This window comes from Equus caballus, chromosome 21 (assembly GCF_041296265.1).
Source record: "Equus caballus isolate H_3958 breed thoroughbred chromosome 21, TB-T2T, whole genome shotgun sequence".
Classification (NCBI taxonomy): domain Eukaryota; kingdom Metazoa; phylum Chordata; class Mammalia; order Perissodactyla; family Equidae; genus Equus; species Equus caballus.
In genome coordinates this window covers 68,496,982-68,517,641 of record NC_091704.1, presented here as the reverse complement: position 1 = coordinate 68,517,641, position 20,660 = coordinate 68,496,982, and the positions used below count along the sequence as shown (strand labels likewise).

General features: G+C 51.4%; 1 protein-coding gene across 2 annotated transcripts in view; it reads left to right on the top strand.

The window, feature by feature from the left end:
* Nucleotides 1-20,244, top strand: part of ADAMTS16 (ADAM metallopeptidase with thrombospondin type 1 motif 16) — a 154,604-nt gene extending 134,360 nt beyond the window's left edge. For both annotated transcript variants that reach the window (XM_023625871.2, XM_023625872.2), the window contains exons 19-23: nucleotides 5,289-5,490; nucleotides 5,662-5,856; nucleotides 7,784-8,008; nucleotides 18,021-18,168; nucleotides 18,964-20,244. In XM_023625871.2, the coding sequence (XP_023481639.2) occupies nucleotides 5,289-5,490; nucleotides 5,662-5,856; nucleotides 7,784-8,008; nucleotides 18,021-18,168; nucleotides 18,964-19,079 (886 nt within the window). In that variant the 3' untranslated portion in view covers nucleotides 19,080-20,244. The remainder of the gene's footprint in view (nucleotides 1-5,288; nucleotides 5,491-5,661; nucleotides 5,857-7,783; nucleotides 8,009-18,020; nucleotides 18,169-18,963) is intronic.
* Nucleotides 20,245-20,660: the final 416 nt, after the last annotated feature.

The window sequence follows — 20,660 nt, the reverse complement described above, 5'->3', positions numbered from 1 at the left end:
CAGTTGGCTTTGGGTGATTCAGCAAAGAAACGCAGCGTGTAAAAATGAAAACAATTCCGTGCCTGTGTCTGGCTCCTTATAAATCTCTCCTTCAGTTTTACAAGTTGGATAAAGTGTTTCGACTTTTAAGGCGGAACAAAGTGAAGTAACTGTCAAGTTGCAGCTTCAAAGTGCTGATGGCCCGGGCCTGCATTCCTCATCTGGGTCTCCTGTTCTCTGAAGTCCGGCCCCTGTCCTTGCCAACCAGTCGTCGGTAGTGGACTTTCGGCTCTGAGTTGAAAATCCGGGCCAGTCCCTGGCATTGCCCCTAGAAGGATGCGTCCAGCAGATAGTCAGAGGGTCATTTCTTGCCAAGTGGTGTCCAGAACATCCAGGCAAACAGACTGCAGTGGAGGGCAATGAGTGAGTGTTGTGTTCAGACCATTGCTGTCATTCCCTAATGCACTTGCTACTGGACTTGAGAAGGATAGAGACTATGCGCATTGCTCCCGAAGGTAGCGCTTGTGGGCAGGTGTGGTCTGTTTGTCCAATAACTCTGGCTGTAACAACACTGTTCACTCACACATTTGATTACCGAGATCAGTGGCCCTTTCCGAGCTGGCCTTCTGCCTCTGAACTTGCCTGGACTGTAGCTGGCACCCTGTGATACTGATGAAACATCCTTTGACATAGACCAATAATAAATCACCATATCAGCAGACTGGGCAGGCCAGCTAATGGGCCACGGCCATCTGCCAGGTGGGCTCAGGAAGTCAGTTTCTCTCCTTCCTCGTCTTCCCAAGTTCTTGGCCTCAGCTGTCAGCGTACAGCCTGCCTGCACGCTTTAACTTATTTTTTCCCTATAGAAAAGGCAGATTTTTCAAACTGGTGTCTGTTTATTGTTGGATATGCATTGTTATCTTTAAAACATCTCATTTAGAAGAAAAGTGTGGTGGATCTCAGATTACTTGCACATGTGAAGGTGCTTTAGTTTCATATGAAGACAAGGTCCTTCTGTCTTCAAAAATCATGTGACACCCATCCCATCGGACCACAAGGCAGCCACCATAACTCCTGGGACAATGATGATTGAGCGTGTGAGTGTCCATGTTTATAGCCACAAAGGTCTTTAAAGATGACTTAGGAAAGTAAAAGTGGATGGCTTGATTCAGAACAGCCTACCTGAAAGTTGTGACAGATGCACTGACGTGTAGAAGTCGTGTGCACCCCGTCTGACTGACGTAGAGGAACCCCTCACAGTTAACGCTGTGCTTTATCGCCGTCTCACCGTGTCCAGCCGCACCTCCCTGAACTGAATCCAGCCGTGACTACCTGATATTTATGATGGCCTTCTCATAGGTTTGTGTCGCGACGCGGCGTCTGCCCTGTCGTTATTCCGTGTGTTCACTGAGTTGTGAAAGACTACTCTCCAGAAGACGGAGAGCGGCTCCTGAAAAGAGAACGAGGGAGCGCAGTTAGTCTTGAAACGTCAAAGAGAATAAGCAGAAAAAAGAAACTGAAACTAGATTCTAAAATGAAGCTCGCACTGATCTGCTCTTTGAGAGACTGACTGGTGCTAAGTCCCGGCCAGCTCTTGGCTGCTCTGGGTGGGCTCAGCTGTAAGCAGCAGGCACTGGTCCACGCGAGTGAGTGGCCTCTGAGTCTGAATAGTAGTTCCAGTACTGGGGCTGCCTGGCTGGTCCTTCATGACAAGGTATTTTATTAAAGCTAAGTACCCTTGCTAAGAATTTGCATTAAATGATCAAAAAAAAATATTGTTTTATAAATGGAGAGGGGAAAGTCATTTTATTAAGAAATAACTCATGACTGTTGACAATTAGGGATACGGAATATTGAACAAATGGTGCTAGGAAATCCTGCCTACAGTGTTGAGTGACAGCCACCTGTCCTGGCAGCACTGAGAGCCATAAATGTGTGCCCGCAAGGGCAGCCCTCAGCCTGGGGAAGTACCACAGTGGCTGGTGGCTGAGTCCTCCAGGTCCCGCCTGGGAAGCCTGGCTGATTTGAGTAATACCAGCCACCTGCTTTGTTCCAACTTGTGGACCTAGGAAACACAAAACAAAGTGGGACAAGATGACCACTGGGTGGCTGCCAGACACACCTCGCTTCTGCTCAGGGAACCTCAGATATCAGCACAGAAGTGTGCGTGGATTTTGACTCTTTCATGAGCTGAAATCAAGATGTTTCCCCAGAGCTCTGCCTGTGAAACAAAACAGACACTTGGCGTTTCCAGATGCCATGTGAATAATCTTTGTTTAGGAGGGTTTCTTAATGATGTGCCGTTAGGAGAAGGGCAGAGAATGGATCACCCCAGTTGGAATAGCTTAAGATGGTGGAGACAGAGGACCTAACGAGGCAATGTGAAAAGCCCGAGCGCCGCCAAGACGTCTTTGCAGCCCCAGAGTGGACACACCAATTATAATTTATAAGGCTGCGGGGTAGAAAAAGCAAATGTAAGAAATGGGAGGAAACAGAAGAACAACAGAAAAGCAGCCAAAAGGCTCCAAATGCAGAATCATCGCAGCTGTGAGGCCAAAAACCAACGTCGCATAGCCGTGATACATAATATACATGGTATAATGTGAAATAAAAACCACTGATCTTGATGACACTGAAAAATGGAGGCATTTCCACTGTCAGTATGGAACAATTCCCACAAACCTGCCATAGTTTCTTTTTATGTGAATACAACTTGGCTTTACTGTTTTTTATAATTTTCTTAGAAACATAATAGAATCTGTTCAGGAGAAACACTTGGTATAAAATAGTTCAAGCCTTCTACAAACAAAAGTAAGTCAAACTCTCACGTTACAACTCCGCTTAAAGGTGCGCCAAGCCATAGGGCAGGGCTGCTGGTAGCCCTGGGCTGGGCCTTCCTTTTCCCATCCGGGAAGCATCGTCAATCTCCTCTCCTTCTTCCACCACCTAAATATCCTTAGAACCTTCACAAGAGTCCAAAACTTGCCTCTAAAATTACTTGGGCCATGGACTCCTCTGAGGACTTAAGGAAAAGTCCTGGGCATTTTGCTCAGAAATCTTGACAGGCAGGGCATACCGAGAACCGGCACAATGTCAAGGCGCCCATGGATCTCGTGGAGCATGGAACCCAATCCATTTTGCCTTTGTTTCCTGAGCCAGCTATTCACATACCTTGGTCCATACCGTGAAGACTACAGACTCTGGAAATATGTTTACAAAGACTTTGCATGTAAGAAAAATGCTTGTTTTAGACATTGAATTTTTTAAATGCCGAATTTAAAAGTTGCATATACTGCCTGCCCTCAACCATGTTAAAAAAAAATATTGACACACACAGACACACCCACAGACACACCCACCGAAAGCACCAGACGCAGATCTGAGGAACTAATTACAGTGGCTATCTCTGGGCAGTTTCTGTCCTCTCTTTCCGTCTCTCGCTGTGCAACTCAGCTCACGCACTTCACTCCTCACAAAGCCTCTCCGATTGGTAACGGATGTTTCGAGAGGCACCGCATGAGCTCTTGACCAAACTTCTGGCTGCTGCCGAGGCACCTCAGCCCAAGTATGACCATCGCGCTGCAGTGTGGGGGACAGGGTGAACCTCACGAAGCAAAGGATGAGCCGGGGCATCTTCGCAAATCTTGTTTTACTTCAAGATTCAGGAGAAAATCATTGTTATATTAACTCATACTCGGGACTGCTGTGGAGCAGAAGACAGAACGTTCCTCTCTGGGCTCCCCTGGAGCCCCCCTCACAGACTTAGCCTCACAGCCAGTTTCCCTGGCTCTGCTGCCCCTGAGTGACCCCATCATGACCCTCGCTGGCATCCCGGAAACTTGGCGAGGCGACAGCGTGGCTGGCAGCCATGCTTCTCCCTGCAGGATGGTCAGGCTGTGCCATCTGAAGAGGGAGATCATGGCTTCACCTTTGCCTTCAATGCTGTTTGTGCACAACCACTAGGGTGGAGCCCCTTGGGCCCCAACGTTTTCCACAGGATTTTCAGTTTTTACTGAAATGCCCCAAACAGGAAGACAAATATGAGTGAAAACCATCAAGTCCTCTTAGAGTCCAAAGACTGTCTCCTGGAGGCAGCCCAAAGCCTTACCAGCCGAACGAGTCCTCCTCCCTGGACCACATTCCACCTCCTGGCTCTCTCCTGCCTTGGATGCGCCCCCCTCCCCCAAGTGTGTGCCTCATGCTCTCCTCTAGGTGGACTTGTGCACAGCCAGCCAATGGCTTTGTAGACATCCTCAGGCTTATCTGAGAGCAATTGGGCTGAGCCTGGACCCAGCTCCATCCAACGTCCATCATCTGCCAACATACACATCGACAAGGGAGACTTTCATAACCAGAGAAGAAAACAAGTTGCTTTGAAAAATTACATTCTCGAACATCAACAGCTGCCAACAAATTAGAAGAAAGATGAGCAGACACTATTAGCCTCCTATGGGAAGATATCCCCTTTGAAGTCATCATGCAAAAAAAGATTTTTTGTCCCGCTGAATCTGATAAAGCCTCTACATCCAACCACTAAATTACAGGAAGTACAGAGGACAGAGGAACATGCTAAGTGACACCACAGAGCCGTAATTTGCAAAATCCTGTAATCAGCAAAAAAAGCCATGGAGACTCAGTAAGGTGAGCAATCCTTCCATAATAAATACATTGAATAGAAAAATAAATGAGATTAAGGAAGAAGCTATAGGCTAAAAGAGAAAAAAGACACATCAGCCAACTGCAGAGTGTGGGCTTTATTTGGATTCTGATTCAAACAAACAGATTAAATTGTGACATTTGTGACACAATTGGGAACGAAACACTGAATATTTAATGATATTAAGGGATTGTAGTTAATTCTTTAGATGTCATAATGGTATTGCGGTTATGTTAGAAAAACAAAGAATCCTTATCTTTCAGAGATGTATACTGAAATATTTATATGTCTGGAATTTGTTTCAACATTCTATAGGGGTTGGGGGCATAAACTGATAATCCTTGAAGTTCGTCGGATAGGGACACGGAGGCCTTTATTTTTGTATTTTGAAATTTTCCATTTAGAAAAAAGAGGGAAAACAGACACGCTGTGAATACAGATAAAAGCCAGGGGTGGGGAAGAATGGCCATCAGGAAAGCTGACCCAGGAAGTGGAAACAGCCGCTCAGAGAGCCCTCTCTGGTGACTAGAAATAACTATGTGCACGCAGCCTGCAGATGGGAAATAATGGGGCCGCTGCCTCCACAGACACAGCCTCCTCTCCTGGAGCGGTGGCGCTGTCCCTCACAGCAGGTCTCTCTGTCCTCTCCCAGTTGGTCCGTGGGGAACTGGAGCGCCTGCAGCCGGACGTGTGGCGGGGGCACCCAGAGCCGACCGGTGCACTGCACACGGCGGGCACACTACAAGTCGGAAAGGGTCTCGGCCAGCCTGTGTCCGCAGCCTGTGCCCTCCAGCCGACAGGCCTGCCAGTCTCAGAGCTGCCCGCCCGCCTGGAGCACCGGGCCCTGGGCCGAGGTAACTCAGGCACAGTTAACATGGGGTGCAGCAGTGGGGCCCCCGTGGGATACAGAGCTGGATCCTCACCAGGCCTTGCAGGGTCCATGGGCTGGAACACACACACCCACCTCCCCCAGCACGGTCCAACTCATTCCTTGCTGGGAGCCGACGCTCGCTCTTTCTGTGCAGTGCTCGCGAACCTGCGGCAAGGGATGGAGGAAGAGGTCTGTGGTCTGTAAGAGCACCAACCCCTCTGCCAGGGCGCAGCTGCTGCCTGACGCCGGCTGCACCTCGGAGCCCAAGCCCAGGGCTCACGAAGCCTGTCTGCTTAAGCGCTGCCACAAGCACAAGAAGCTGCAGTGGCTTGTGTCGGCCTGGTCCCAGGTAGGTGCCTGGTCCAGAGGGAATGGGTCCACCAGCTCTCTCCTTGGGCCTGCCTCTCCCAGCTTTGTTTCACTGCTGCCTGCTCCTCTTCCTCCGTCTCGGGTCCCCCCACCCCAGCTTCAGGCCGCCCTTCTGGGCTTCAGTCAACCTCCTGGCCTCCTGGCACTCCATTCCTCCAAGTCTCCCTTTCGGGATTGTGTCCTTAAAGCATCTCCCCCAGGGGCATCCACGCAGTCATCACCCAATCAGTGTTGAGCAGAGGACGAGTGGGCAAACAGAATGCGAGGTGAGTGTAGTGGGCATTCATCAGGCCGTCAGTGGGGTGGTGGGGACCCTCCTAAGCCCAGAGCAGCTGCAGCAGTTTCCCCAGAAGTGCCTACCTGGCGTAGAGTGGGAGGAAGGTGGATCACCCTGAGAAGAGGCAGAGGACTCGCTTCCTGAGACAGGAGACAGGTGTCCTTAGCAGCCTTCACGTTTGGAGAGGAAACCACTCATGCTGGGTTTGCTGGAATGGATGCCTGTTCTGCTGAAGGCTGGGAAGCCCCCTCTATTTGCGCTATTCCAGGGCTGTCCTGGCCCTGCTGTGATGGGATGAACACTTGGAAACGTGAGTTTGAAGTGTTAAAGGTTTCAGGCCTCGCTTTGGCCCGAGTGATGGCCGGGACACCACATGAGGGTACAGACAGAGCTACCACCTCTACCCGGCACAGACTCCCACACTGGGAAGGGGGCATTGGGATAGCCCAGCCCCCTCCATGGGTGCAGCATGCACGAGGGGCTGCCTGAGGGGCATGCGAGAAGTTCCTTAATCAGGGGGTGAATCAGCTCAGAGGTCTAGTCATCAGTAAGGCCCTAAAGGACATCAGAAAGCTAAAATCCACAGAACGACAGCAGCACCCCACCAGGTGGGACCCATCTGAAGGGGGTATTGAGAGACCTCCTCCGTAACCCCAGAGGGGGACATCTGCATTTACACACACACATCCCTCAGAGCTTCTCTCTTAGGCACAAACCCCAGCAAGCACCAAGAGGAATCTTCCATCTCTGTCTCCATCTCGGCACCAGGCACACCCAGAGCACACCTGTGAGCCCAAGCACGCGAGTGTGAGGCCAGACCCTGGGCAGGCGTTGCCACCTGCAGACACTTCAGCCCAGACGGAATCCCCCATCAGGCTCACCGTCACCCACACTCCCCAGTCCAGGGCAGCCAGCCAGGCACCAGGACCTCTGTCCGAGACCCCGGGAGCCCGGCCTGGTGGTACAACAGTGTACCTTGCCTCCTGTGTCCTTCCTGCTCCACAGGTGGCGGCAGTGGCCTCTGCCTGGCCCACTGGCTGCCCGGGGCCCAAGGCACATGCCAGGGGCCCTGCAGCGGTGACAGCTCTGGCTTGGAGCGTGCCAGGGCGGGGCGAGGATGGATGTGCTCTCTGTGGGTGCTTGCTGTCTCCGCGGGCAGCACTCAACTTTCTGGGGAGGATTGTGAGCCCTGGGTTTCTTCTGCCTGCCCCTGTGTTAGGGGCCAGCAGCGTGCTGCAGTTGGGTGGTGTCAGTCCACGGAGATATGGGGTTGACCTCATGTCCTTGTGTATTACATTTCAGTGCATTCTAATATCAGTTACAGCCCAGTATTTTAATTTCCAAGTGAAATGATATCTTGAGAATTACTCCCTTCATGGTTTCTGACTGCCCTGCCCTTACTTATGCCCCGAAGTGCTGGGCCACTATGACCTCAAGATCCTCCTTTTTTTATGACAGATACTGTAATGCCTTTTTAAAGTGCCAAGGTCCAATAAATTTCATTGAATGTTTACACATATCAATGTCCAAGCTGATATAATTGCAACACATTTGGACTTCATGATTTCGTAAAAGAGACACTTACCACGGAAGAAATATTTTCCACTCACGTCTTTTGTTTTCTTTTTAGTGCTCTGCTACGTGTGAAAGAGGAACACAGAAGAGATTCTTAAAATGTGCTGAAAAGTACATTTCTGGGAAGTACCGAGAGCTGGCCTCAAAGAAGTGCCTGCACTTGCCGCCGCCCACCCTGGAGCTGGAACGCGCCTGCGCCCTGTTTCCCTGCCCCCGGCAGCCCGGGCTCGCAGCCGCAGGCCCCTCGCGGCCCGGCTGGTTCGCCTCGGCCTGGTCCCAGGTAGGGGGCTCCGTGTGGCTGGAGAGCGCGGGCGATGCCCCTGAGCCGGCGGTGGCCACGGGCTTAGGGGGGCAAGTTTCTGCGATGGTGTACCTCCAAACCACTGAGCCGGTTCTAGACCCTTCTCGCCAGTGTGTGCGTGTGCCCGAGTTCCTGGGGTCTGGAGTGGCTTTCCGAGGTGATTTCCGAATGCTACCGAATCTTTAGGGCGCGTGTGTTTTGTTCTAAATCGCCACCCAGTTAAGTGTGGGAGAATACAGTGGTTTCGGTAAAAGCTGGATGGGTGTGCATGGGGAAGAAATCTGAGATCAGGAATAAGGAGGTGGTCCTGAGATTAGACGAGGTCCACCAGGAAACTGCGCGAGGGAGAATGGGGGTTGAGCCGCCCCAGAACCATCACGTCCTGCCTGGGCCCTCGGAAGAGCCCACGCAGGCCCAGTGGGGTCTGCGGGATTTGTCTTGGGGCCTCCGTGTCCCCGCTCCTCCTTCCACACTTCCTTGAGTCTAAGGAAGAAGTCTGCTCTTGCTGCGGTTAAGTGCCCTCCTTCCTTTCTGTTCCTGCTTTGGGTTCCCCACGCTGCGCTCTGCGCCCCTCTCTGCCACGATTCTGCTTCTCTGCCCTCTTTCTGATTCCTCCCTGTCCAGGATCCGCGCCTCACTCCTCCTGTTCGTGCTGGTATTTCTGCTCGTAGCTCAGGGTGGACCCAGGCCTGGGGTCTTAAACCATCCCGGCGGGCCAAACCCTGAGCGCCCTCTGCTTGCCCCTGCCCAGGAGGGGGCGCTTTGCCTTGATTGGTCCCTGTAGAGGGTGAGGAACATTTTCCGTCTTCCTAATCTCTTGGCCAGGGAGCCAGCCGCTTTCTCATTTGCACAGTGGAAGCCTCGTCTCTGATTCTCTCCTTATCTCTGAAGAGATGAAGGCAGAAGGAAACAGAGGGAAGGAGAGCTATGGAGAGTGTGGTGGTGCCCAGCCTCTCTGTGTCCCACTCTACTGAGCCCATCTCGCAGATGATCCTCATGCTGTCACCCTCTGAGTGTAGTTTTGGCTTCCCAGTGCTGTGATGCGCAGGAGTAAAGGCAGCCACAACAGCTAACACAACTGTTGAGACCCCCCAGGTGCCAGCAGTGTTCTAAGCATCATTGGGCTCCTAACTCAGTATCCCTCCCAGGGGCCCCATCAGGGAGGTAACATTATCACCCCCATTTCAGAGATGAGGAAACTGAGCCACAGAGCTGTGAGAGGGAGAAGATGCCCAGCTCAGTGGTGCCCACGTGTCATGTGATTTCGGCCAATACTCACCATGTCTTCTTCCTTTGTTCCTCCCAATGGTCCTGCCACCTCAGCCAGGCCCCACCTATGCCCTGCTTGGTCCCAGCCTGCTCTGGGCAACAGAAACGGTTCCTGAGTGAGGGCAGCATAGCAAAGACCAGGCCAGAGCCCATTGTCATCGTGGGCACATGGCAGAATGTTGGTTTTTAGGAAGCAAATGGAAATGATGGCGTAAATGGCCAGGTGCTTCTGGTTTCCCCCTCAGAGAACACCTTGTTCCTTGGCTAGGGCTTCATAACTACATCAGGTGACATTTGCTCCAGCACATGCCAGGTGAAATCCTGCGTTTATCAGATGCACAGGAGCATCTCCCCGTCAAGATGCCCTCATCACAAAGGAACGTCTCAGGGCCCACAAGGGGATCTTCACTGATTCCACTGGTTGATCCCAAGGACCATTGGGCTGATGTCTGTCCTCTGTCACTTTCTAAGGAAGTTTCCCAGGTCTTTGTCTCTCTTCAAAAATATTTCCCAAAAGGTCTTCCAAGTGCGTGGTGCTGTAGGAATGACCCAGGCAGTAGCATATGGCCCAACCTTTGCTGCCTACAACATCGTCCCTGCCTGGAGAGTGACTACATGTCTTATCTGCCTGTTCGCCCACTCAGTCTTCCTGCCAAACCTTTCCTGGGAGTCTGCACTGGATGGGGTTGCTCTGAGCTCTCAGCATGACCAGCCCGTCCCATGGAGAGTGGGGGCACCCTCCCAGGGAGCATGCTCACACCCCAAGCTCACCAAGGGGGAGGCCCCCAGCGTCCTGTGTTAAAAGGAAGCACAAATGGCTTCAGCGGCCCGGAGTTGGCCGGTTCGGATCCTGGGCACAGACCTACACACCGCTCATCAAGCCATGCTGTGGCAGCATCCCACATAGAATAACTAGAGTGACCTACAGCTGGGATATACAACTTTGTACTGGGGATTTGAGGAGAAAAAAAAAAAAAAAAAGGAAGATTGGCAACAGATGTTAGCTCAGGGCCAATCTTCCTCACAAAAAAAGCATACCTTAAAAAAAAAGGAAACACGGACAGAAAACAGTCTCCGGAGTGGAGATGCCTTCCACCCCGGATCGCATGCTCTCAGTCCTTCAGCCTGGTGAGGAGTCAGAGGTCACAGCTGCCCACCTGGACATGAGCTGCTTGAAAGCAGATATGATCACACAATAACCATCGGGACCGAAGTTCACCCAGAGATGGCGTTGTGGCAAGCGCTATGCTAAGTGTTTTACATGTGTATTCGATATATTTGCATGTGTGTATATACATATGTACATATACACATATTATATAAATATAGCCCCTAGTGCCTACCTGGACACCTGGTCCATACGAAGCATTCAGGGAATGTTTGCTGGCTGTGTGAATTTTAAAGGAGAAATAAATTCAAGGAGTGTGTCAAGGCAGCTGCTTCCCGTCCTTATTTAGAGAACTTTCCTCTCCCATACAGACAGGCAAAGACACACTTGGCTCAGGGCTTTTGTTTTCATCATCCGTCTATGTCGCATGCTCTATTGAGAGACCCATGTGTAGGGACACCATCCTGAAAAACCAAAGACAACCCTTGCTCCCCAGCCACACGCCTCCTCCTTGCGTGCCCAGGGCTCAAGTTGAAACACACACCCCCATGTCATGTGCCCGGCATGTGGCAGGCTAGAGTGTATGTTTCTGGTCATCAGGGGTCTCCCCAAGTCTGTGTACCTGATGGGATGAGGGAGGAGAACTCCCTCCCAAGAGGGCAGGGGAATGTCGCCAGACAACCTCATAAAGAGCCGTCCACGGTTCACTTCCCGGTCAGGCTGCTGGGCCCCTTCCCCCACAGAAATGAGTGAGTTGAGTTTGATTTGGGTAAGGTTTTATTAAGGATTTGAAGAATTGCTGCTATTGACCTGCCATCTGGCCACTGCACAGACAAGGCGGCCCTTGTCTGCACCACCTATCCTGGAAAGGACATCGATGTCCAGTACTGGAAATCAGTGCTCACAGGGGCAGATGCTTGCTGAGTGTGCCGGCCAGGATGGAGGCATAAGAAGTGACCAGGAGCTTGAGCTGAGTGACGCAGTGAAAACACAGGAGCTTAGCTAGACTGGACCATTGGCGCCCAACTTGGACTGGCTCTCCCACCCCTTGAGTCCCCTCAGGTGTTTCCTCATCCTCTAGGCATGAGCCCAGGGTTGGCTAGTTATCAGTAAGCTTCTTAAAAATCCGTGCCCACTGGTGCCTCTGCCTTATTCCCAGTCCCGGTCTCTGAGCTCTGAAGAAGGAAACCAGACCCTCAGTCCTTGGTGGGAAGAGACCCTCCACCAGGGCCACATGCTGCCCCCTCCTGGTGTTCCAGCGCCACTTTATCGTCAATCCCCATGTAGCGTTTTCATTTAGAAATATATGAACTTCTCCCCAAAAGGTATTCAAATTAAAAATAATTCACATTATTAGAGCAGGTGACACTTGAACTATATCCTTTTCCAGCATTTCCTATTTTAAATAGACCGGAAGTATCAGGAGATACGCCCTTTTCCCAGGTGAGCCCCTGTGACTTTCTTCTGAGCGCTCAGTCTTCCCAGCAAGATGGAGCCGTGGAGGAGTGAGGGAGCTGAGTCCAGGTGTTTCTGGGGCAGATGTTTGCTTTCTCTGTCCTTTGAGAAGTGTGGGTCGGAGACAAATGGAGGCGGTTTCCCAAGACCATTGTCCCTCTGTCAACAGGGAAGCTCACTGCGTCCCTTGGCCTCTGCTGCCAGGCCGTTGTTCATCCCACTCTCCTTAACCCAGAGCCTTCAGGAAAATTTAGAAACAGAAAAACAAGGTTTATCATTGTTGAATTTAAACTAAAACTTAGAACCTAAAATACATCTTTCATAGCTTTCACCAGTCTAAAATATTCAATCTGTTTGTCTAATAAGTCATTTTTATCATAAGCTGCCTGAAGTTTTTACCCAGTGTGATTCATCTATTATATTCTGAGACCGTAACTTTTTAGGAGTAATAACTCAAAGGGCTATGTTTGTCATAAGCACTTGTACCCAGGACTCTGTGACCCCAAACTGTGGGAAATTGTTGGGCCATAATGAATGGCCAGTGCCTGGCTGAACTTCACCCCCAGACAAGTTTATTCTTGTAGCAGTTGAAAGGTCATGGTTTCTATTATGTGATCTGAAGGGTTTCTGTTGATTTAAATGGTTTTGCTGATCTTTGTGTTGAATGGCGTGTTGCCTGGTAGGACCGACTTAAATCATTTGGGTTGTTTGGTCTTAGCGATGGGTGGTTCACATGCTATTTTGGTTTGGGAATGGCTTCAGTGTGAACACCTGTTGGGCTGTCTGCTTCTACGTGAGAGACGGGGGTATATCCTCAGTGCTGGCATGTGAGGGCCTTGGCTCATTCTGTGTTCTTCACCAGGACTGCTCACAAATTGACCTGGAAACCCACACACTCTGAGGGGCGAGGAGCCATGTCACAGACAGTCAATATGGTTTTCCACCATGGAAATTATGACTACAGTTGTATCCAAGTTGTATCAAATGCACACGCACATGGGCATGCCATGCCCACACATATACAAGGCATGTACACAGACAGAATGCGTAGAGACTTCAGCAGGCTGGGACTGGGTAAATATGTTCAGTCCATTAGTGGGTGCTGCCCTGCACCCTCATAGCCAGTTCTCCACCCCCAATAATTCACTGCTGAATCCACCTCATCGTCTTCCAATTATGAGCGGTGCACAGGAAAACCAGAACCGTCTTGCTGATGCTGATGCATGAGGTCGCAGTACTTGCTGCCTGAGTTGGAAGAGTTTGTATTTGTAGCTGATTGAATTTGTACAGAAATTTACAGCCCCATTTATGAGTAGAGCAGAAGTTGTAATGATAAGGCCATCAAGGTTTGTACTACCCATCCTGAACTGAGTAGACATTTGGTCTCTGGGAAGAGCCTCTCTGGGCAGAAGCTGCAGATGTGGGGAGATAGGACGCACCCACCGAGGTCCACGGGAGATGATGAAGAAACGGAGAAACTTCCAGGGGGCCTCCCAGTGGAGACCTCACAGGAGGAAAATGAAGGTGTGAAATCTTCGGCTCTCAGGCATTAAAGTGGGTTTGTTTACTTGCTGTTCTTGAGTTAGAGAGATGAACTTTGCCCTTCAGGGAGCCCCCTGGTTTTAATGGTTCCGGTGAATGTGAGGGGTGGAAATTTACCTTTGAATAAAGCCAACCAGAACATCATCATCACTTAGAGATTGGCAGCCATCCCCTTCCACTAGCATGTTTCCACAAAAACCAATGACACAAAAAGAGAGTCGTCACTCTAATTTAAAACAGACCTCGAGGCAAACATTATTTAAAAATGCATCTCTTTGATTTTTTGGATAATGATCATCTATTTTTACCACTCCTCTATTCAGAGTTTATATAGTGCTTCTTACACAGGAGTGGCTAATCTTCCTAAAAATATGGAGATTGCTACCAAAACAAGAATATACAGAAGAAATTCAGAAAGGAGAGGTTTTTCATCATTTCAGCATTCTGGAAAATTGTGCTGAGTAGATGTCTTCAATTAGACTTCCTTGAAGTCTGGGGTTCCTGCAGCCTGCTCTTTCAGAGCGTGATGGTCAGAACAGTGGTCTCCCAGGTGAGGAAGGGGTGTGGTCAACTTTAAGAAGGTTGTTTAATCCTAGAATGGCAAAAGGACCCTACTCACCAACCTCAGGGGCCGTCCCCTGAATCCTGCAATCCCCTCATTGGACAGCCTCGCAAAGAGCCCCTGGCTCACCTTGAATGGCCTCAGGCCCTGGTGAAAGGAGGCTTGAGCTGAACAGCGAGAGGAAAAGAGAGGGGTTTTCTAAGGCCCTCGAAGGTCCTGGTAGCAGTGGAGGGACCAGCCCAAGGATGGCTCTTCAGAGCGCCCTCATGTTCCTGTTTACATTCTGCACCCGCCACATGGAAACTGGAGCTGGCCTCATCACCCCTCCACAAACAGACACAGATTGACTCCCCGTCCCACAGGCTGGCTCATCCTGGCCCCTGGGAAGTTTTCACACCAGTAGGAGCCACAGACCTTGAAGAAACAGCCACAGGAATATGGCAGAATGACTGTGACAGTGCTATGAGGGGTCTAGAATAAGAGGAGAATTCCTTTAGAGTAGGGGGCCACTGGGGTCCTCTCCGAGGCTGTAATGGGACATTTAAACCAAGGCCCTGAGAGGTGAGCAGAAGTAGACAAGGTGGGTGTGGGGGTGAGCGGGAGCAGTCCATGTAAGTAAAGGACCACAATGACCACCACAGCCACAGGTGGGAAGAGTTTCAGTCGCTTAACAAAAGGACTTGTGTAAAACTTCACAGTTGCGCCACATATTGGCTCTATGCACCACTTTTCTCAGATTTAGATGTGACTGAAGTCAGTTCCAAAAAGAAAACTTTGCCGATGCCCTTCTGAGCATCTAAAGCAGTGGTTCTGCAGGTGTGGCCCAACCACGGCACCGGCAGCAGTGTGGTTAGAAACGCAGGTTCTGGGGCTGGCCCCCTGGCCGAGTGATTAAGTTCGCGCGCTCCGCTGCAGTAGCCCAGGGTTTCGCTGGTTCGGATCCCGCGCACGGACATGGCACCGTTCATTAGGCCACGTTGAGGTAGCATCCCACAGCCACAACTAGAAGGACCTGAAACTAAGATATGTAACTATATACCGGGGGGATTTGGGGATATAAAGCAGAAAAAAACCAAAACCAAACAAAACAAAAACATTGGCAACGGTTGTTAGCTCAGGTGCCAATCTTTACAATAAAAATAAATACAGGTTCTCAGGTTCCAGCCCACTGCTGTTTGACGTTTGAGGTTTGAGGTTTGGGGTGGGTTCCAGCAGCCTGTTTTAATAAGTCTGCAGGGGATCCGAATGCACGCTCAAGTTTGAGAACCACTGATCTGGACGTGGAGCCAACAGCAGGGGGGGTCTAAAGACATGGCCACAGCAGATGTCACTGCCCGGGTTGATGACTAAGTGCAGGTGCAGCTCACCGTCACCACACAGTGCGCTGGCCTCCTCTGTCCCGCCATCATAGGAAGTTATCTAAGACGCTCAGGTCAAGCCGGGTGAAGCTGAGGAAGACGCCCTAAGCTTTGACTTCCAGGTCCCAGTTCTACACTCTCTTTTCACTGAGCATCACTTTTCTCAAAAATGTTGGTCCTATGACTTGCCCACCGCACTTGCTGGCCTCCTGGCCCTCCAGACCCTCCAACCCCTCGGTCTTCACCCACGAGTCTACATGGATGTCAAGGGCCGCCGGTGATTCTTAGGGTCGGTCTGTCTGCAAGTCGCAGGTCCACTGGAGAAATCTGCAGTGTGAGTTCTCACCACCCCTGCTGACTGTTAAGTCATTGTGTTTGTGATATTGATGAACAACTCGCCTTCTTTTTCCTTCCTGGGAAGAAAAGGCAATAAAATTTTTCAGGTTTCTCCCTTTACTTCCATCTCCTAGTGCATCACTGGCTTTATCAATGCAACATCTTGGTTCTTCCAGCTTACATGAAGCAATGCAAACTTTGAGGAATTTGGAGGCTTTTTTCCCCCAAAAAATGTTTTTCTCACAAGGAATTTTAGAACTGTCTAGACCAGGGCTTCTCAAACTTGGTGTGCATATGAATCATGGGGGACTGTGCAGATTGTGGGGCAGAGTCCGGGGGAGGCAGGGATGCTGAGAGTCGGCGCTGCTAACAGACTCCCAGCCAGTGCCCGGGCTGCAGGTCCAAGGACGGCGGTTTGAGTCGGGATGTTCTTAAGTACCCTGAGGAAGGGGCAAGTCCCTGTGCTCACTGCTCGGTGTCTAGTGCCTAGATCAGGGCCTGGTACATGGGAGGTGAGTGATTCCTATTTGTGAACAAATGAATCAATGACGAAAAGAATCCAACCACCTCTTAATTATTTTGGCACTGTTTAAGTGATGACAGATGGTGGCTGGAGCTCTTGATTTCTAACTGAGGCGCAATATCATTAGCAAGAATGGAATTCTGCCCCAGCTGCTGCTGATGAAAGAAATTCAGCTCCTGGGGAGGAGTCACTGTCACCACCTGTGGATGGGACGGCAGTGGATGGGACCGGTGAGAACCTATAACTGCTGTGCCGGTGCAGCCCTCTCTCCTCAAGTTCTCAGCCCACAGTGTGAGCTGAGGGAGAGTCTGAGTCAAAGCACAGAGGCCAGAATGTGGGTCTGCTGGAATGTTCTGAAAGATGCAATAGATGGTGGGAGCGTCTGGCTTTGTCGTGGATGGGCTTGGTGATTCAGGAATCAGACATGAATCTGCCCACAACAGTGTTTTTTCCTAGTTGCTATAATTGTATGTTGAAACAGAATTATTGGCGACTTTTACTGAAGTTGGTTTTGAACAGAAGGGGGTAAGCCATACAGAAATGTTCCAGACCCACATGCTTATCAGCTGAAGCCCTGCATTTTCATCTCAGGCCCAACCATCCTTTACCTAAAGAGGGAAAAAGAAGAAAGGACAACCCCTTCAGCTCGTGATTTTTCGGGACTCTTTGTTTTCAGCTTCTCTCCTCTCGAGGAACAAAGATGTTTTACTTGCTCCATCACCAAGTCCCTAGCCCAGGGGGTTAAAAAAGCCGCTTCTAAAGGCTCTGATTGCAGCAGGTCCTGAGAAAGAAGCAGGGGAGCAGCTGGCTGCTCACTGGCAGGCTCATTTCAGCTGCGGAAAACCAGCCCCGGGGCTGCTGCCTTAACTTGCTCAAAGGGGGTCCTGGCACCCTGCCCTGTACATTTGGGCAAGCCGCCTGAGGCATGTATGTCCCCAGTGCTGCACAGCTTTATCCTCGCCTTTTAATGCAACCATTTAGCTTACCCACCACGCACCAAGACATCCAAAATGCTATCTGACCCCATCTTCTCGCAGGTGCTCCTTAATTGCCTACATTCTTGACATTTTTGAACCATAGCCATGTTTGAGCACAATTTACATAATTCAGTCTAGACTTCGAGAAGCTTTCTTTTTGGGCAGATTAACTGCTGTGGGTTTGGGTGCCTCTGTCTCTCTGATTGCCCGTCTCCGGATTTCTTGTCCACAGTGGATCTCAGACGGACCCACTCCTATATTCTGCGGTGTGTGCACCCGGCCAGCTAGTGAAAGATGATCTGACCCCCTGCCGCCACTCCTTCCTTCCCCAGCTGTGCTCTGCTCTTGTGCCTCAGAGCACTGGGGGCCTCCGTGTCAGCAAATAACACCCCCGGGAGGGTGCAGGTGCACAGCCCACGCAGCTAGTGTCCCCATCTCCAGGCATCCGGCGTCTGTGAACGTAGAGTCTAGAGGGGCTTAGTTTTATGCTGTCTCTGTGGGAGTTGGCTTGTCAAGCTTTCCCAGTCAGGAACACCAGAAAGGATGGCATGGTGATGGCATTCCAGGAAGGGCACTGTTTTCTTCACACCAGACCCACAGCCTGGCACCCCAGGGGACAACCCCAGGATTCCCAGATATGCGCCGATTTCCTTGTGTCCATCAGACCATTAGTGACTCAAGGACATTCTAGACTTCCAGGCACTTCTCCCCTCAGTCCATACCTGGGATTGATCCGGAATCTAATCAGCCACCCACAGTCACAGAGAGAGACGGCCTTGAGGAGTCTAGGTGGAGGGGAAGCTTGGGAGAGGGCGGAGGACGCGGCGGCCTGGGTGACTGCTGTGTTTGTGTTTCCCACAGTGCACGGCCAGCTGCGGGGGCGGTGTGCAGACGAGGTCCGTGCAGTGCCTGGCAGGGGGCCGGCCGGCCCTGGGCTGCTTCGTGCACCAGAAGCCCTCAGCCTCCCTGGCCTGCAACACTCACTTCTGCCCCATTGCAGAGAAGAAAGGTGAGTGCCTGGAGCCCTCCACTGACCTTGGCATTTCTGGTGGGGCTGTCAAGTTTCTGGGTCTGTTCCTTAGAAGCCCCAAGGAGGTGGGGTGCCCTCTGGTTAGAGGGCCCTAGATTTCTGGCCTTGTGTCTGCTACGTATTTTCTCTCATTTCATCTCCCCCTCATTTTCCCATGAAATGGCCCACGGAGCAGACCCCTTGTTTCTCACACCTCCCCAGAAATGACATCAGAGCTGGTGAAATACGTCCAGCTCCAGGAAAGCATGAGTGCTTTTAAACTTCAGTGTTATTCACTATATTCAAAACAGGCAATTTTAAATAAAGCAGTCTTTTTTGCTCAAACAGAAGCCCACCTTATCCGTTGGGCGCTCTCTAAACGCCATCCCTGTGCTCAGACTCGCACACGCCCCAGGCGTTGTTTTCAGACACCAGCAGCCTGTCTGTGGAGGCTTCTTGGAGAGGAAGTGGAGCTGGAGGAGGGCAGTGGCGGGCTCCATCAGAGTCTCAGACCGTGAGAATTCAGTCAACAGAGGGCCCGTTGTCCTGGAGGGATGAGTGGTTAAGTGGGTGGGATTAGCGCAAAAAGAAGAAAATTTCAGTTCCGCAGGGATGTTCCAACAAGGGTCTCGTGAAAACAGCACGTTCGCACGGACCCCTGTTACCTGAAGAGCCGCCTGGCCCCAGCAGCTTCAAGGCGATGACAAAGTCACCCCCTTGTGCTGAACAGAGTTCTTAGCTGGGGCGTCAGACAGGCGCTGGGTTCACAGACTAACCGGACCTTGCTGTTCCCAGACACCCTCTGCAGAGACCACTTCCCCTGGTGCGCCCTGGTGCCACAGCACGGCATGTGCAGCCACCCCTTCTACGGCGCGCGCTGCTGCCGGACGTGCTCCTCCTCCAACCTGTGAGCCGGTCCGGGCCGCGTCCAGGGCAGAGGAAATACTGTTTTCAGCACGACTGAGCTGTGCAGCCTCCGTTGGAAGGCGTCCACGGAAGATCGGAGCCGGAGGAAGAAAAACTTTGTTAGGCTCTTTGACACGACTCTGTGTGTGTGTGTGTGAGTGAGTGTGTGTGCGTGCGAAGCGTGAGTCGGAACACATCCCCGTGTGCACACACACACGCCCTCATGTCAGGGTGAAGCATGGAGGCTGGAGCAGGGCCCGCTCTGCAGACCAGGAGCCGTGCTCGGAGCATTTGTATTTCGGCCACATGGAGTCAGAAAGACCGGCGGAGCAGACCTTGTTCAACGCTAAATGTGTGGTGCTTTGTAAAGCTGAGGAAAGGCTGTGAAATAAGGAACAAGTACCAAATATGGCCACTCAGCATCCCACCTTGGAGGCCCCATCCCCAGGTCAGGAATAACGGCCTCCATCTGACCCAGAGGAGCAGGTGGCCAAGACAGCCCCAGGGCTGGGTCCCCAGGGCCGCCGCCTCCTGCCCCCGTGGCCCGAGTTTCTCTTCCCAGGGAGCTGGTGCCACGCCAGGAGCCGGGCCTCGTCTCCGCGGGGCGCCTGACCTGCCGGGAGGAGCTGGACTCTGTCCTGATTCGAGACTTTGCCCCTGGGAACAGGAACTGTGACATCCCTGCCAATGTGCTCTGTCCCTTTCAGATGCACGTGCTGGAGGAGAGGATTCTCGGAGTGTATGTTTTATCCCTCTCAGTTATGCACAGTGACTGTTCCGCTTTAAACCCGTCCTTAACGCTGTTCTTTTTTAAACAACAGAATTTCAGGTTATACCAGAATTAGAGATCACTGGTTACACCAACCCTGCCTTCCTGATGAAGGGTAGCAGCTGGTCCCGCTGAGACAGACGTCAGCAGACATGATCCCCTTAGGGCCCTTGTGTGTGTTGTGGGTTTTTTAAAATTTTTTTCCGTAAGTTTTGGTTGTTTTTGTAAGAGCCATTCAGTAAGAAGGCCAACAACGTCCCAGTGAAACGCCGCCCACTGGGCTCCAACATCCTCCTAGTTGGTGCTGCTTTCAACTCTCCTTTCCTGCGATGTAGCTCCAGTCAGAATGGGCACCTGGATATTTATATTTGCTGAAGTTTTATAATAAATTTTATATTGTACGGCGTGCTTCTGAACTGCTCGTGGTTCCTCACGGATTCGCTTCTGAGGTCCCAGGGCTGGTGTAGACACTGGGGAACTGGCCTCAGAGAGAGAGAGAAACGGGGCTCTTGAATCTAGCAGAAAGTGCTGAAGGGGTCTGAGGAGAAAGTGCCCCCAAATGAGGCCCCAGAGAGGACAGCTGGTGACCGAGGATGGTGGCGGCCAGCATGGAGGTGGACAGGACCACTGGGGCCACCCAGCCAGATGACCCAGTTTTCTTCAGCTTCCACTGCAACCTGAGCCATGCAGGTGTGGCCTCTCTGGGTGGTGCCGCGATTAATTAAAAGGTACCCCCTGGCCCTGTGATCCTCGTTTCATTAGTCAGGGTTCTCTAGAGAAACAGAACCGAAAGGCTGTCTGTAGAGAGAGAAGGGGG